General features: G+C 43.9%; 1 protein-coding gene across 1 annotated transcript in view; it reads right to left on the bottom strand.

The window, feature by feature from the left end:
- Positions 1–16395, bottom strand: part of ADAMTS6 (ADAM metallopeptidase with thrombospondin type 1 motif 6) — an 894781-nt gene that overhangs the window by 144970 nt on the left and 733416 nt on the right. Inside the window, exon 21 of the mRNA XM_029576285.1 lies at positions 771–900. Within this exon, the coding sequence (XP_029432145.1) occupies positions 771–900 (130 nt within the window). The remainder of the gene's footprint in view (positions 1–770; positions 901–16395) is intronic.

Genomic DNA, 16395 nt, shown 5'->3' with positions numbered 1-16395 from the left:
AATGTACCTAATACTTTTTAAAATGTAAACATATGCACATAAAGGCAAACCCTTTCCCAATCACATCTTAAGGAATACCTCTGCTCAGTCCAGGTAAACTTATGCACAAATGCGCGTAAACTTAGGACATACACATGTAAGTTTATCTTAATATTGATGGGCAATTTTATAGCAAGCCATCTGTCTTTTATCCCTCCATTTGCCTCGTCTCTCCTATCCTTCCTACGCTTCTCATTGCTCTTCCTTTCTCCTTTCACTCATTTCATCTTCTCTCTTCTCTCAACCTGCTTCCTTCCATTTATTTGGCTTCTCCAGAAAGCTGTGAGGTCTCCTGCTTTCTAGTGATCAGAGTATAAAACTACAACAGAGATTTACTGAGCTATACAAATCCCATCCTGCTAGTAACTATCTGTGTCACCTGGAACAAGTCATTACTTCCCTGTGTCTTAACTAAATGCATAGGGTAATATAACCGTATTATTGTTTCTTAATTTTAAAAAACACCATGGGTCTAAATATCTTACTACTGATAATATGGATTCCAGAAATGTATTCTCAAGCAATCTACCCCATAGATAGCTGCATTTATGTTCTTAAGTTGTACAGCTATAAATCCAGTTTATATATTAGCATATTAAAAACATCAAACTTATAGATGCTGGTTTAATTCTCCTTTTAAAAGCTTCCCCAAGACAAGATACTTTAAAATGTAACTATCCTCCTGCATAGGTAATTAAGAAATAAATTACAGTTTCTTCACAGGCACTTACTCTGGTGGGCAAGGTTCAGTGTTGCAGGATCTTTGGTTTTCTGGTGGCTTACTGTCAGGGTCACAGTAATTGTTCTGTACAATGGAGCTGTCATCTAGCCTTTTACACACCACCTCTTGCTTCTGCATACCTTGAAAAGAAGTTAGATGCTATTAATATTCATTTCTACTGACTGCTTGACACGCCACCGATCCTGCATTTCTGGTCTTCGTTATAATAAAAATCCAATACTGAAAACACAGTATAAACAGATTAATGCTTTATTGTCCTTACATAAGAAGTCTTACTTTTTGCATTTTTTAGCATCTTAAAGTTAATTGCAATTATAATAAGTAAAAATTATACTGCATTCAGATACATAACATTTTAGAGGATCCCTCTTCTAGTTACGACTGTGCTGCAATGAACTTGCACATTGTGTGTGAGCTCAGGAAGGTTAAGCGTCACAGCCATAGTCACATAGTAAGAGATGAATAAGGTAAATAGACTGGGAGGTCACTAGGCGGAGCACGCTGTACTCCAATTACTAAGTATACTGTCAGCCTTAGTGCTAGAAGTGTTACTCAGGAGCTGCTCCTGGGCTTTGGTTGTAGTGCTGTTCTCAGGGTCTTCATGCATGGCAAAGGTTATTTACTCAGGCTCTAAGGGGTGGTTTTGCATTGCAGAGCACTGCAATGAGCAGGGGAGGTAATTTAAGGCCAGCAGGGCACCTTGGTTTACCTAATGAAATAATGAACAGTAAGTGGGTGGCGAGAAAGAGAGGGGAAATGGTCCCACTGGCAATAAGTTACTGAAGAAATGAGACCTTTAGATCGCTTGTGTACAGTTGTGCTGTGATATGTAACTCACATCTGCTCAATGCAGAGGTTCCATATACTCAGAGCATATCCTGTGCTTCTTATGCTCTGTGTGATAATTGATATAAGAAAAGAACTATCAAGGAGGAACAAGCGGGAGATTTTCAGTATACGGTATACGGTCTCCAACTCTGCATCCTGGCCAACCCCTTGCCCCATACCCACTGCCCATTCTGGACTCTGCACTTTTACCACTCCCCACTGGAAGAACTCTGGATCCCTTCCTAGCCCTCCCCTTTCTCCCCCCAATCAGGCTAGGGGTGTGCATTCATTTTTGATGTATTGGCAATCCGCAACGTATATGTCCCTATTCGTTGTATTCGTGGGGTCACGAAACATATGGCGAACCCCCACAAATACAACGTATCTAATGAATAAACCCCCCACCCTCCTGACCCCCCCCCCAAGACTTACCAAAAAATCCATGGTGGTTCAGCGGGGGTCCTGGCGCGATCTCTTGCACTTGGGCTGTCGGCTGCCGGTATTCAAAATGGCGCCGATAGCCTTTGCTCTCACTATGTCACAGGGGCTACCGGTGCCATTGGTCGGCCCCTGTCACATGGTAGGAGCATAAGATGGCTCCATTGCTCCTACCATGTGACAGGGGCCGACCAATGGCACCGGTAGCCCCTGTGACATAGTGAGTGCAAAGACTATCGGCGCCATTTTGAATACCGGCAGATGACAGCCCGAGTGTAAGAGATCACGCCAGGACCCCTGCTGGACCACCAGGGACTTTTGGTAAGTCCTGGGGGGCTCAGGAGGGTGGGGGATTGTAGTTAATTAAATTTAAAGGGTTGGGATGGGGGATTTTTTGGGAAACAAATACATACGTAACTAATGAACGGATCGGGGTCCCCCGAGAACGGATGCAACGGATTAGGCTCCCCACGAATACGAATACCGAATGGGACGAATCCGTCCCTGCTGCACATCCCTAACTCAGGCACATATGGGAGAGGGAGGAGTCATATGTAGCACATCAAATGGACCAATAATTTCTGTAGGGCATCGATGTCGCAATGAAAACACCTCAGACGGTCTTCAGGGTGAAGCGTGCTCTCCCAGGCTTTTGGGAAGGCTGCTCTTTTATTGTAAATGATCTCATAGCATTTGATATGATACATACGTCACATGTTTACTGCTACAATATTTCCACATAAATGTTTATGCTGACCTTTTACTACGTGGGTGCAGAGAGGTGCAAACGGTCAATCTTCAGGCAGGGAGGGGGGAGGTCATTAGCTGGTCATGAGGCAATGGTACTGAGCTATCTAGGTGTGAAAAACCACATACATGCTAGTAGGTCATAAACTAAGCTGGTGCTGCAAAGCTTTTGCTGCAGATATGTTCCTTGCAGACTTCCTGTTAGCTATAGACAGGAAGTATGTTTGCTTGCTAAAACTTGCTGCGGTCGGAGCAAACAGTTTCTTTACGCTACGAGTAGGTTTTAGACATGGGACAGATGTTGACCTTCTGAGGTGGCGTGCCATCTGTCAGGGAAGCCAAACACCCAACCCCCACACATCGACAGCTGCATGCACTGGTGGTGCTGCTCTATGAAGCTGGGTAAGGCAATTTTTTCATTTTAATTTATACTATTGGCCTTTGCAGGAGGAGAGGGTCTAACAGACCGAATTTTAAAAGCGTTACTTGCACAAAAATTCTCACATATGCATGTATGTGGGCTGCGAACAAGCAAAACAGATTTAAAAAAGTCGCAAAATACATCCGAATGTACCTATGCTTACGTAAGGAATAACGGGGCTGGGCGTGGGCGTGGCATGCCTGGGCATAGGCATTCCAGGGTGGAGCAAAGACTTAAGCACAAACTCTGAATTTCAAAACTGAAAACTGCAGCACAAGTATACTAGATATCCACAGAGCTTTCCTGCTGCTTCTGAAGAGAAGTAAGTCTGTAGATCTTGAGTTTTAGGGTTTATAGTACTGGATGAGGGGTCTGGATCAACTACGGTATGTGTAGGATGAAGAACCAGAGAGGTCTGTAAGACCTCACTATTAACTGGACAAATTAGTGGACTAATTGCAAAACTGGGAAAGTGCCTCGCGCAATCATGTTTTAAAATGTGCTGATATATGCGTTTAAAAGCCAACAAGGTCCTATGGAAGGCACATACTCGCTAACTGTGCTTGAGTAATCTCTTAAAATTAGGAGCATGCTTATACGCGGTTGGTGCATTTTAAAACTGTTACAAACCTGCCCTGGCTAGCGCCATGGGCAGCTTCTTCACTTCTCTTTTTTCCCGTGGCCCGGAGGCCACCAATGCTTTCCTGGCGCAGCTGGAATCGTCCCCGTGCAGCCTATGTGACCGGAGGCTACCGATGTCCTTACTACTGCACTGTGGCCAAGAGACTGCCGGCATTCCAGCAGCTGCCTGGTGGCAGGGAGCCATCTCGGTGCATGTCTGCACAGTCCGGAGACTGCCGTCAGCATTCTCATTTGGCCCAGAGGCCACCGAAGTTACCTTGTCCCCTCCATGGGGAGGGGCCTTCGTCCTCGGCCTCGCCTGTGCTGCGGAGCCATCCTCAATTCATCGTCTGTGGCAGGGAGCCGCCTCCGACATCGCTAGGCCAGGGTTTGTGGCCTAGCTTCTGTTCCTGCCTTATTCAGCGGCAGGGACGCCGCTGTCCAGGGTCCTGCCCACGTCCAGCTTCCCTCCTAGGCGTCTCTCTTCAGTATTTAATGGGCCAGCGAGGGAGTGGTGCTCCAGTGATGTCATCAAGGGACCCTCCTCTTCCGCCCTATAAAAAGGGCCTGTCTTCATTGCTTCGTGGCCTTCGCAAGGAGCCAGTCCTCCCTAGGACTTCTCTTCCATCTTGCTTCTCGTTGGCACTCTGTTCCATGCTGGAATTCCATGTCTTGTCTTCATCGTTGTCTTCATCAAGGTCTCTCGTCAGATCCTGTGTCTTCTTCGTCCAAATCCTGATATTCCTGGTGTCGTCCTTCAGATATTCTGATGTTTCCATCATCCTTCTCCTTAGATCTGCTGATGTTTCATTCTTCAGATCTCCTCCGTTATTGCAGCGTAAGACTCCAGAAGATTCCGGCTTTTATGTTCTTCACTCCAAGTCCCGTCTCCGAGCTTTAAGCCTCAGGTGCCACACTCAGAGTCCACTTGAGCTCCCATGCTGAGTGAGTTTCTCTGAGTCCCTGGATCCTGGAATCTTTCTCCGAACCCTGCACCCTGTCCAGATCTTCGGAATTCCTTGCGCCTGCTTCCTTCCACGCAAATGAACTCTACTTAAAACCTGTTCCGTTGGCGCGGTCCGTCCCTTGCCTTGAATGGCTGTGGAAGGTGTGCCTCGGAGCAGGCCTCACCAGAGTCTTCGTTTTGATTCTTCAATCAACCTGAGCGGGGAACCACTAATGTGGTCTGCGATCAGCCCTTACTAGCTATGTAGGGCACGCCTACCAGCGTGGTCCACGACCATCCCTAATTGGCTGAGTAGGGCGCGTGATGTGGCAGTACCTATTCAGAGTTCTTCAAGCATCTTTGTGACTCTTTCGGAGTGCTCCTCTTCAATCAACCTGAGTCCGTCTCAGTTCTTCAATCAACCTAAGTCTTTGTGTCAATTCTTCAACTATCCTCTCAACCCTCAAGTATCCTAACTCTTCGTGTGAAGCCCTCACGTATCCTGAGTCTTCGTTTTCATTTGATGTCTTCACCCTTCAGCCTCTGTCCGTCCTGTCGCATTTGCTGTTCCGTACAGCAGGTCCAAAAGGGCTATCGAGTGGCCAGAGGGCTACCCCAGAGACCAACATTGTGTTGCTGGGTCTCTTTGATGCGATCAGGTTCAGCAGAGGCCTGGTTTCTACATCTTCAGCCTGTGCTTGGACACTCCTCGCCTGCTTTGGCACTTCCCGGAGCTCCTTTGCGGTTGCGTTGTGGCCAAAGGGTACACGAAATCCCAGAAATGGGATTGCCTCAAGCATTCCCTCAACAAAATCATACATGCGTAAGTGCATGCATGATTAAAAATTCTAGCGTATCCTCACTTGCGCGTCAATATGCACTGTGTATGGGCACATACGCACTCATTTTAAAATCAACCTTTAAGTTAGGGCCTCTCACCATGGCAGACCTACCAAGTCTCCCGTGGGTTCTCTCTCTTTCAGCTGCTCTCCCTTAGTCACTGTGTGGGAGATTAGAATGCCCCAGCAGGAGAGGACTCGCCAAACTGGGAGTCTCCCTCTGACTAGGGAGTACTTGGTAGGTCCAAAAGACAATAAGAGAGCTATGACAACAGATATGGAGAGGCCAATCTTCAAAGAGCTTAGACTCCTAACTTTTGGAGTTGGCTTCTAAATTGGCCCTTTTGAAAATTTACTATAATTGAGTACCTAAATTTAGGATCCTAGTTTCACTAGATGCCTAAATTTAGGGTTCTAGGTTGGGGAAATAAATTTAGGATCTTAGCACTGATTTTCAGAATTAGGCACCCAATTTAGGTGCCTAAATTTAGAAGCTCAGCTTTTTGTGAATATTGGCCCCAGAAGGAACAGTTGCCTGTGTTTGTAAATGTATTTTCTATGTGCAACAAATGTATATAAAAGCAATTTAAATTAAAATGAGCAGATGTTAACTGGCAGTTATGCTACAGGCAGTGGCATGTTATCAGGGCATTCAAGGGATTCAGTGAATCCCTAGCCCTAACCAATTTCTTTTATGCATTTCAGTTTTGTTGGGGTTTTTTTTAGTTTATTTTTTTTTTAGTCTAGCAGGGATAAATCAAGTTGATCTGGCCTCAACCACACCATCCACTTCATTGACTCACAGCAGGCCTGGCAACAGGAGGTGCATATAAGTGAACATCATCTCCTGCTCTGCAGGGCCAATCTCTCAGCTCTTATTGCAAAATTGGCTCGGCGGTAGCAGATGATATTGCATCAATGTGACTCCTGCTATAATCTATACCACAGAAAGAACCCATGATCTGGTAAGCCCACCACAAAGCCCATCCTGTGGCCTTCAGGAGAAAAGAGGACACCCCATGGCTGCCAGTGGAGCCAATCCCGTTGGTGGATGAAAAGGAGACCTGGCAGGCCAGTGAGGAGCCCTTACTGCAGCGGCCAAAGGAAGGACCTGCAACCCTGAAGCATGACAAAGAGGTGGAGAAGAGATCGGGAGGACTTGAATCTGTGTGCGTTAGAGAGTGAGTGTGTGTAAGAGCGAGCAAGCCACTGAATTTTAGAGAGTGTCTGTGTGTGTATGTGTGTGTGAGAGCCACTGAGTGTGAGAGTGCCTATGTGTATGAAGAAGAGAGATCCACTGGAAGAGAGAGAACCACAGAGTGTGAGTGTGCATGAGGGAGAGAGAGCCACTGAGTGTGACTGGGCCTATTTAAGCTAGTAGGGGGCAGGAGCCACTGAGTGTGAGTGTGCATATGTGTGAGGAAGAGTGTGTCTTTTTTGTGTGAGATAGTGCCTGTGTGTTTGAAAGCCACAAAGTGTGAGAGAATGGTTGTGTATGTGTGTGAGGGAGAGAGAGAGAGCCATTGCATGTGAGTATGTCTCTGTATGTGTGTGAGGGAGAGAGAGCCATTGCATGTGAGTATGTCTCTGTGTGTGTATGAGAGAGAGAGAGTTACTGCATGTGAGAGTGTCTGTGTGTGTGTGTGTGTGTGTGAGGGAGAGAGTCACTGAATGTGAGAGGGTGCCTGTGTGTATGTGAAGCAGAGAGAGCCACTGAATGTGAGTGTGCATGTGGGAGGGAGAGAGAGCCACTGCGAGTATGCATGTGTGTGTGAGAGAGAATCCCTGTTTGTGTGAGAGCGATTCAGTGTAAGGGAGTGCCTTTTTTGTGTGATAAAATGCCTATGTGTGTGAGAGCCACTGAGTACGAGACTGCCTTTATTTGTGAGGGAAAGCAAGCCACTGAGTATGAAAGAGTGCCTTTGTGTGTGTGTGTCTGTGTATGTGTGTATGCATGAGTGAAAGAGAAGAGTGCATGGGGAAGAGAAAGAGGTTAAAGTTTGTGCACCATCTTCCTACCAACTAATCCAGGACAATCTCAAGGTGACTAGAAATCAAAAGTTCCCAGCTATGGAGAGCAGAGGATGTTGGGTTGTTTTTTTTTTAATCCCTATTAGTTTTAATTGTTTGATGTTATTTGATATGTCTGCTGTTTTTAAATATTTTATTGATGTCATATTTGCAGTGTTGCTCTTTTCTGGGTAGGATGATTGATGTTTGAGTCCTGGGAGTTAGTGTTGTTTTGATATGGCAGATTTGTCTCTTGGTGCAACTGTATTCTTGACAAACTATGACAGCTTTTATTGGATCTACCGTGTTTCCCCGAATATAAGACAGCGTCTTACTTTCTTTTTACCCCCAAAAGTCCCACTATGTCTTACTTTCAGGGTATGTCTTATATTGGAAAAAAAACCTGAGTGTTCAAAAAAAAATTATTTTTAAATACCTGTCGGAGGGCCGCGTGGGTCCAGGCGGCTGGCGGCGGGAGCCGGGTGGTCGCATGTTAAATCTAGGCCGCGGGCGGGTGGGCGCTTGTTCCAGGCGGCGGCGGCGGCGGCGGCGGGGGGGGGGGGGCGGGTGGACGCGCGTTAGTTCGAGACGGCCGGCGGGCGGCGGGTGGTCGCGTGTTAAATCTAGGCCGGGTCGCACAGGCGCGCATTCATTCACTGCCGGTGGGGGCTGCCAGCTAAAATACTAAAATACAACTGCTAGATTTTATTTTATTTTATTTTTAACCCTATTACTAGTTTGAAGATTGAATGAATGTATGTATTTTATTATTTTTTAATCGATTATAGTATAATTTAATGTTATTATTTATAGGGTTTTATTTTAATTTCTAATTTAGTTTTATCATTTATAATTTTATTTGTTTTAAGACTTGTCGTTAAAGACAGTCAGTTGTTTGATTGTAAACCGACTTGAAGTGTATACAATATGTTCGGTATATAAAAATGTTTAAATAAATAAATAAATATCTCTGATCTGACATTTGAAGAAGGGACTTGTGTAGTTTTAAATGCTTTTGTACAATATTTTTAGGTACAGGTATTTTTTATTTTGTACATATTTTTAGGCAGCCAGTCTTGTTCCTGACCTGCCTGCCTGTCTGCAGCCTGTCTACGACCCCAGCTAGTTCCTGACTCATCTGTCTGTCTGCCGCCTGCCTCAAAGACCTCAGCCTGTTCCAGATCTGCTTGTCTGTCTGCCGCCTGCTTCAAAGACCCCAGCTTGTTCCAGACCTGCTCGTCTGTCTGCTGCCTGCCTCAGAGACCCCAGCCTTTTTCAGACCTGCTCGTCTGTCTGACGCCTGCTTCAAAGACCTCAGCCTGTTCCAGACCTGTTCGCCTGTCTGCCCCCTGCCTCAAGGACCTCAGCCTGTTCCAGAACTGCTCGCCTGTCTGCCACCTGCTTCTAGACCTCTGCTTGCCTCTGACTACATCTGACCTCCAGTATCTGACCCTTGTTTCAGTGACCACTCCTCGGACTGACCTTTGGACATTGACTTTTCACTTGCCTGACCTCACCTCCAGATTGACTCTGTTCCTTGCCTTGTCATCACCAACACTGTTCTGGTTCTCCCTGCTCCAGCTTGAACCCAACCGTACTCCTTCTGTGTCTGTGGGCACGCCAGACTTCCATTCTCCCAGGAGACCCTGCGAGGCCCACCTAAGTCCAAGCGGCCCAGGTCCCTACGGGCTCCTCCAGGGGGGACCTCAGGCTTCCAGTGGTGAAGCTCTACCTAGCCTCTGTCTCCTTCAGTGCTCCGGACCCTGGGGCCAATTACCTCCAGTTCCCTTTCAGGAGCCATTCCATTTTTGCCCCAGGACAAGGGTCCACCCCCGATCGCAACAGTGAACCTGGAAACTACAGACCGATAAACCTGACCAGTGCCTGCAAAATCGTGGAAACTGTTATAAAGAATAAAATCACAAAACATTTATATAGACATAGATTTACCCAAGGGAAGTCTTGCCTCACAAATTTCCTACATTTTTTTGAAGGGTAAATAACATGTGGTCAAAGGTGAATCAGTAGATGTGGTGTATTTGGATTTTCAAAAGTTGTTCCACAAAGTCCCGCATGAGAGGCTTCTAAGAAAACTAAAAAGTCATGGGATAGGAAGCGATGACCTTTAGTGGACTTCAAGCTGGTTAAAAGACAGGAAACAGAGAGTATGATTAAATGATCTGTTTTCACAGTGAAAAAAGGTAAGCAGTGGAGTATTTCAGGGATCTGTACTTGGACCAGTGCTTTTTAGTATATTTATAAATGATCTGGAAAGGGGTACAATGAGTGAGGTGATCAAATTTGCAGATGACACAAAATTATGCAGAGTAGTTAAATCTCAAGCAGGTTGTGATAAATTGCAGGAGGATCATGCACTCTTCCTCACACATATGCACACTCACACTTCCAAATAGCACATGAAATTTAACATGGACAAGTGCGAAGTGATGCATATAGGGAAAAATAACCCTTGCAGTAGTTACACAATGTTAGGTTCTATCTTAGGAGTTACCATCCTAGGCGTCATAGTGGACAATATATTGAAATTGTCGGTTCAGTGTGCTGCGGCAATCAAAAAAGCAAATGGGGGGAAGAGGGATTTGAGGGAGAAACCTCTCCTTGAGAGAGGTACTGGCTGGAACTGAACCCGGGGCTCCTATCCCCTTGCCGGGGTCGGAGTCGTAAGACCAACATGGACCCTCCGGAAGCCCCGCCCCCGTGAGGTCATCGGAGGAGGACGGACTGAATTCCCTTTAAAATCGAGGTAGCTACGGCATTTGGTGGAGGTATTTGAGGGAGTGCTGGCTGGAACAGAACCAGGGGCTCCTATCCCCTTGCCGGGGTCGGAGTCGTAAGACCAACGAAGACCCACCAGAAGCCCCACCCCCGTGAGGTCATCGGAGGGGGACGGACTGAATTCCCTTTAAAATCAAGGCGGCTACGGTGTTTGGTGGAGGTATTTGAGGGAGAAACCTCTCCTTGAGAGAGGTGCTGGCTGAAACTGAACCCGGGGCTCCTATCCCCTTGCCGGGGTCGGAGTCGTGAGACCAACGTGAACCCGCCGGAAGCCCAGCCCCCCGTGAGGTCATTGGAGGGGGATGGACTGAATTCCCTTTAAAATTGAGGCGGCTACAGCGCGCAGCCATCGGCGCGCTGCCTAAGCCGCACGCCAAAGGGGCACGCCCCTTATGAAAAATATTTCCTGGTTTTATCTTTTCTTGCTATCTTTATGGGCAGGAAGAGGAAGGTGAAAATCTGAACTTCCTCTCCAGGGTTCCCGGTGAGAGGACCGATGGACTCACACGTCGCAAGGGGGGTAATCGACCTTTACAAAGAACAATTCCAGATATATCTTTTTCTTCTGGATCCCCAGAGGCTCAGGGGCCAACGCAGTTGTCTCAACCAAATATGGAAGATTCCAATCTTACACCTCAGACAATTATAAATGGACAAAGAGATTTTGTGAATTCAAATAGTGATGGGACTAATGTAACTTTGAATACTGTAGTCGTAGGGGTGAAATTGGGTGCCAAGCTGCAGGAAATGGTTATGGAACCCATTGATCCCCGGAATGTTACCTTAAGAGATGTTTGGTTGGCTTTAAATAATCTTCAGAAAATAATGTCCAATTCAATTGAGCAAAAGAGAATTACCACACTTGAATTTAAAAATGTAATGGAGAAGCATAATAATCGTTTGATACAATTAGAAGAAAAATGTAAAACTTTCTCCACTCAGATTGAGGTCTTAAAGGAAGTAAATAATTCCTCTATAAAAGATGGGTTAATAACACATAGACAGATGGAAAATCTGGAGAACCAAAACTATATTAGAAATCTCAGGTTCTTAAATTTTCCTGAAACCAGATTGATATCTGCTATGGAATTACTTACAAAATATTTGGTGGAGGTATTATCTATAGTGACAATTGATGAGGCATCAATATCTAAATTATATTATATTCCTAAATCTAGATTAAGGTCACAAGTGGGGCAAGAGGATATGGATCTTGTCCAACATTCCCCAAATTTAACTTCATTTCTGGAAGCCTCTCAAGATGATATACCACAAAGATCAACATTATTAGTTACTTTTTGAGAGAGAGAGACAAGAACCAGGTATTACAGAAATATTTTGAAAATAAGGGTTATAATTTTTGTGGTCAGCGGATCCAAATATTTCCTGATGTGACCAAAGTAACACAAGCTAGGCGTAAACAATTTCTGACCTTGAAGTCTAGAGTGTTAGCCCTAGGGGCAACATTTTATTTAAAATTTCCATGTAAGTGTTCTGTGGTTTATCAGAAAAACAAATTTATTTTTCAAGATCTCACCCACTTAGAATCATTCTTGGTTGATAAACAAGGGTTGAGAAATGAAACTGCAACAAATTGAAATATTCTCCCAGTAACTGTAAAATATGATTACAGATTTCCTGTGGTTTTTTTTTCCTATATAGAGAGCCTCCCATAATGTGGACTAAATATTCTTGTTACTGATAGTTTATGGGAAATTGATTATTCTGTTACATAGAAATAAAACATAAAGTATTTTCATGTGTTTTATACAATGTAAAATTGTTTAAAAACTAATAAAATATAAATTAAAAAAAAAAAAAAAAGCAAATGGGAATTATTAAGAAGGGAATGGCAAAAAAAAACGATGGATGACATAATACCTCTGTATCGCTCCATGGTGAGACTGCATCTTGAATGCTGTCTGTAATTCTGGTCACCGCATCTCAAAAAAGATATAGTTGCACTGGAGAAAGTGCAGAGAAGGACGACCAAAATGATAAGTGGCATGGAAGGTTGCCCTATGAGGTAAGGCTAAGGAAGTAAGGGCTGTTCAGTTTGGAGAAGAAATGACTGAGGAGGGATATGACAGAGGGCTTCAAAATCATGAAAGGACTTGAAAAAGTTAATGTAAATTGGTTATTTACTCTCTCAGATAATAGAAGGACTAGGGGGCACTCTATGAAGTTAGTAAGTAGCTCATTTAAAACAAATCGAAGAAAATTATTTTTCATTCAACACATGGTTAAGTTCTGGAATTCATTGTCAGAGGATGTGGTTAAAGCAGTTAGTGTAACTGGGTTTAAAAAAGATTTGGATAAATTCCTAGAGGAAAAATTAATAAATTGCTATTAATTGATAAGCGATAGTAGCGTGTGATTAATTTAATGTTTGGGTACTTGCCAGGTACTTGTGACTTGGATTGGCCACTGTTGGAAACAGGATACTGGGCTTGATGGACCCTTGGTCTGATCCAGTATGGCAATTCTTATGTTTGTTCTCATGCTCTTAAAATTTCAAAGGACCACTACCTAGATACCTGCTTGTTTTTTCATTTTTGTTTGTGAAAAGAGAATCAATTTGTAAATCAGTTGCTGTGCATGCAAATATCCAGCACCTTAATTAAATACTGAAACAAAGTACAATAAACCATTTCATTTTAGACTTTTCCAGTGTGAGAAAACAAGATGTTTGGGTGATCCCTGTGTAGGTGGAGACTTCCTGCTGCGTTTCCTGATTAAAATCACACTTAGATGCATTTTGTTACTTCTTGGTATAAGCTGATGCCTTTTTATTGAACAAAATACATTTCTGGACTAGACTGTACGAGTTAGTCAAGAAATGTATTGTTAGTCCAACAAAAAGGTTTTATCTTATTTATTTTGTTTCTGACAATATTTCCTCTCAATCAAGTGGACTAACATGGCAACCACACTGCTTTTAATGAAATCAAACACAAAGCTCTGAGTGTTTTCTTTCAGTAACTGATGTCACCAGAGAATAGAACCAATAGGAGGACCACAGTATAGTGATATCCCCTATCTGATAACAATTAAGAGCTGAAATGTTAGTTTCTCTGTCTTGGGCCCCGATAAAATAAGGTGCGCTAGGCTGTGCACACATGTCAACACACGGTTCTGCATACATTTTTGTACACAGACCTGTACTCCCAATGTAGCAAGAAGTTTTCCACATGAATAAATATGCATGACCCTGAGCAAAAAGATGCAAATGGATTAGCGCTCCTCTACGCAAATTCCATGTTAATCAAGGCATTAGCTATTACTTCCTAATGCAGAGAGGAGCTTAGGTTTTGCTCATGTTTTCTTAACACTGAAAATGTTACCACTGGTTAGAGGTGGAGAAAAGTTTCTCGGGCTGGTCTACGGAACTGAACATGGAATTTGTGGTGTACTCAGCATTTATGCACAGAAAACATAATGGGTAGATATTCAAAATGCATTCAGCACTATTTAGCCAGATAAGTTTATGTCTAAGTTTAGACGCCTGACAGAGCATGTCTAAACTTAGCTGGATAGACTTACCTGGCGAAGTGCACACACATATATGTGTATATTCTGCAGCTTTGCCTTGCTACTGAATATACATCGTATCTTAACTGGATACGTTCTAACACATCCAGCTTTGAATATCTACCCCATTGAGTATTTTGTGAACACAACTTTTATAAGCCAACCTGTGCACCTAACTCATGTTTTAGGGGCACGACCTTTGTGTTCCTAGCTCACATTGGGCCTCATTTTCCAATATCGCATTGGATACCAAAAAGGGGTGTAGCTTATGCTAATAAGCATGTGTATTACAAATTGCATTATCAGCTATGGAAAAGGCTGTTAAGTTTCTCGGGCTGGTCTATGGAACTGAACATGGAATTTGTGGTGTACTCAGCATTTATGCACAGAAAACATAATGGGTAGATATTCAAAATGCATTCAGCACTATTTAGCCAGATAAGTTTATGTCTAAGTTTAGACGCCTGACAGAGCATGTCTAAACTTAGCTGGATAGACTTACCTGGCGAAGTGCACACACATATATGTGTATATTCTGCAGCTTTGCCTTGCTACTGAATATACATCGTATCTTAACTGGATACGTTCTAACACATCCAGCTTTGAATATCTACCCCATTGAGTATTTTGTGAACACAACTTTTATAAGCCAACCTGTGCACCTAACTCATGTTTTAGGGGCACGACCTTTGTGTTCCTAGCTCACATTGGGCCTCATTTTCCAATATCGCATTGGATACCAAAAAGGGGTGTAGCTTATGCTAATAAGCATGTGTATTACAAATTGCATTATCAGCTATAGAAAAGGCTGTTATTAGCCCAATTTGGGCTACATTGTGGTTCATGATGTCTCCTGACAGGCCTGTTTCAGTATGATGCTGAGAGAGTGAGAGAGAGTGAGTGAGTGAGTGAGTGAGAGAGAGAGAGAGACTGACTTGTCACAGTGCCTCCTCCCTAGACAGGTATTTGTATTCCTATGGGAGGCCCGCCTAGTAACTCGAGGTGAGGTTTAAGTATTAGTGTAGGGGGTTAGGGGCCACTTTCACATTCAACGTGAGACGTACGAACAGAACAGTGGTCTCTTGTGAAGATTTGATGACCTACGGAGTGAGAAACCTCACTCCAAGATGAGATTTGGGCAATGTTCTCTCAACCTAGCTTGATGGACTCTCTACCTGGGTAACATCAAGCTAGGTGGAGAGAACATTGCACAAATCTCATCTTGGAGTGAGTTTCCTCACTCTGTAGGTCATCAAATCTTCACAAGAGACCACTGTTCTGTTCGTACGTCTCACGTTGAATGTGAAAGTGGCCCCTAACCCCCTACACTAATACTTAAACCTCACCTCGAGTTTCTAGGTGTGCCTCCCATAGGGATACAAATACCTGTCTAGAGAGGAGGCACTATGACAAGTCTCTCTCTCTCTCTTAGTTATTGGCTGCATTAGGAACAGTGTGGCTGTTTCGCAACACACCATAAATCCTCCCTACTTTACATTTACTCCACCCCCTGAATATGAAATTAAAATTTGCAAATCACGTTAACTGCTGTTAACACAACTTACAGAATTATCACACGCGGTAACTCCTTGGAAAATGAGGCCCATTGTGCCCTTAACTTTTAGACACACAGCTGTTATGCGCAGAATGCATGTTTTGTGCACAGAACTTTCAGGAGCACAACTTTTAAGTGCAGAAATCATGCTTTGTGCACCTAAATCATGGTTTGAGTGCATAAATAATTTTTCCTAAGCATAAACCATGATTTGTACACATTACATGTGATTTATATGCAGGTAAAGAAAATGCATGCTGAAGTTCAGCGCATAATTTTTTACTCATGTCTTATGACATCAGGGTCTTTGTTAGGCTAGTGCCTTTCTTTTTCTGCGAGCATTTCATTATTTAGAAAGAGTGAAAAGGGATGTTTTTCAAGTTATAACTGCATGTTTTTCTGAAACTCATATATTTCTGTGTAACAATAGTGCTGAAATGTGAATTTCTCCAATTGTATTTCCCATTCTTCCTACCTCATATCCACCCCTCTATCAGCTGTTTTTTTTAGATAGACTCTTAAGAGACCTCATATTTCTTGCAGTTTCCCACAATTAAAGCTCTTCTTCCTTAATTACTCCCATTTATTGTTGCGTCTGTCGGTGCTAGACGGCTTTGCCCCGTTTGTCTCACCTTATTCATGGCTCCTCCTGCTTACCTAGGAAAGATGGCTACTGCAGCGTCTACAAGCTGCCCTCTCCGGTGTCCCCGTAATGGCTATGGTGCAGCCTCCCGCAATTGCTCCTCCCAGGTACCTACTAGGGTGCACGCGCGCGCACACCCCCACATCTTTATACGACCCTTGGTGTGAACCTCGAGGGCGTTCCCTCATGCTGACATCACGCCATCCGGGTATATTACCTTCACTAGTTTGCTAGCTCTT

This window comes from Rhinatrema bivittatum, chromosome 1, assembly GCF_901001135.1.
Source record: "Rhinatrema bivittatum chromosome 1, aRhiBiv1.1, whole genome shotgun sequence".
Classification (NCBI taxonomy): Eukaryota; Metazoa; Chordata; class Amphibia; order Gymnophiona; family Rhinatrematidae; genus Rhinatrema; species Rhinatrema bivittatum.
This window is presented reverse-complemented; position numbering and strand designations above follow the sequence as displayed.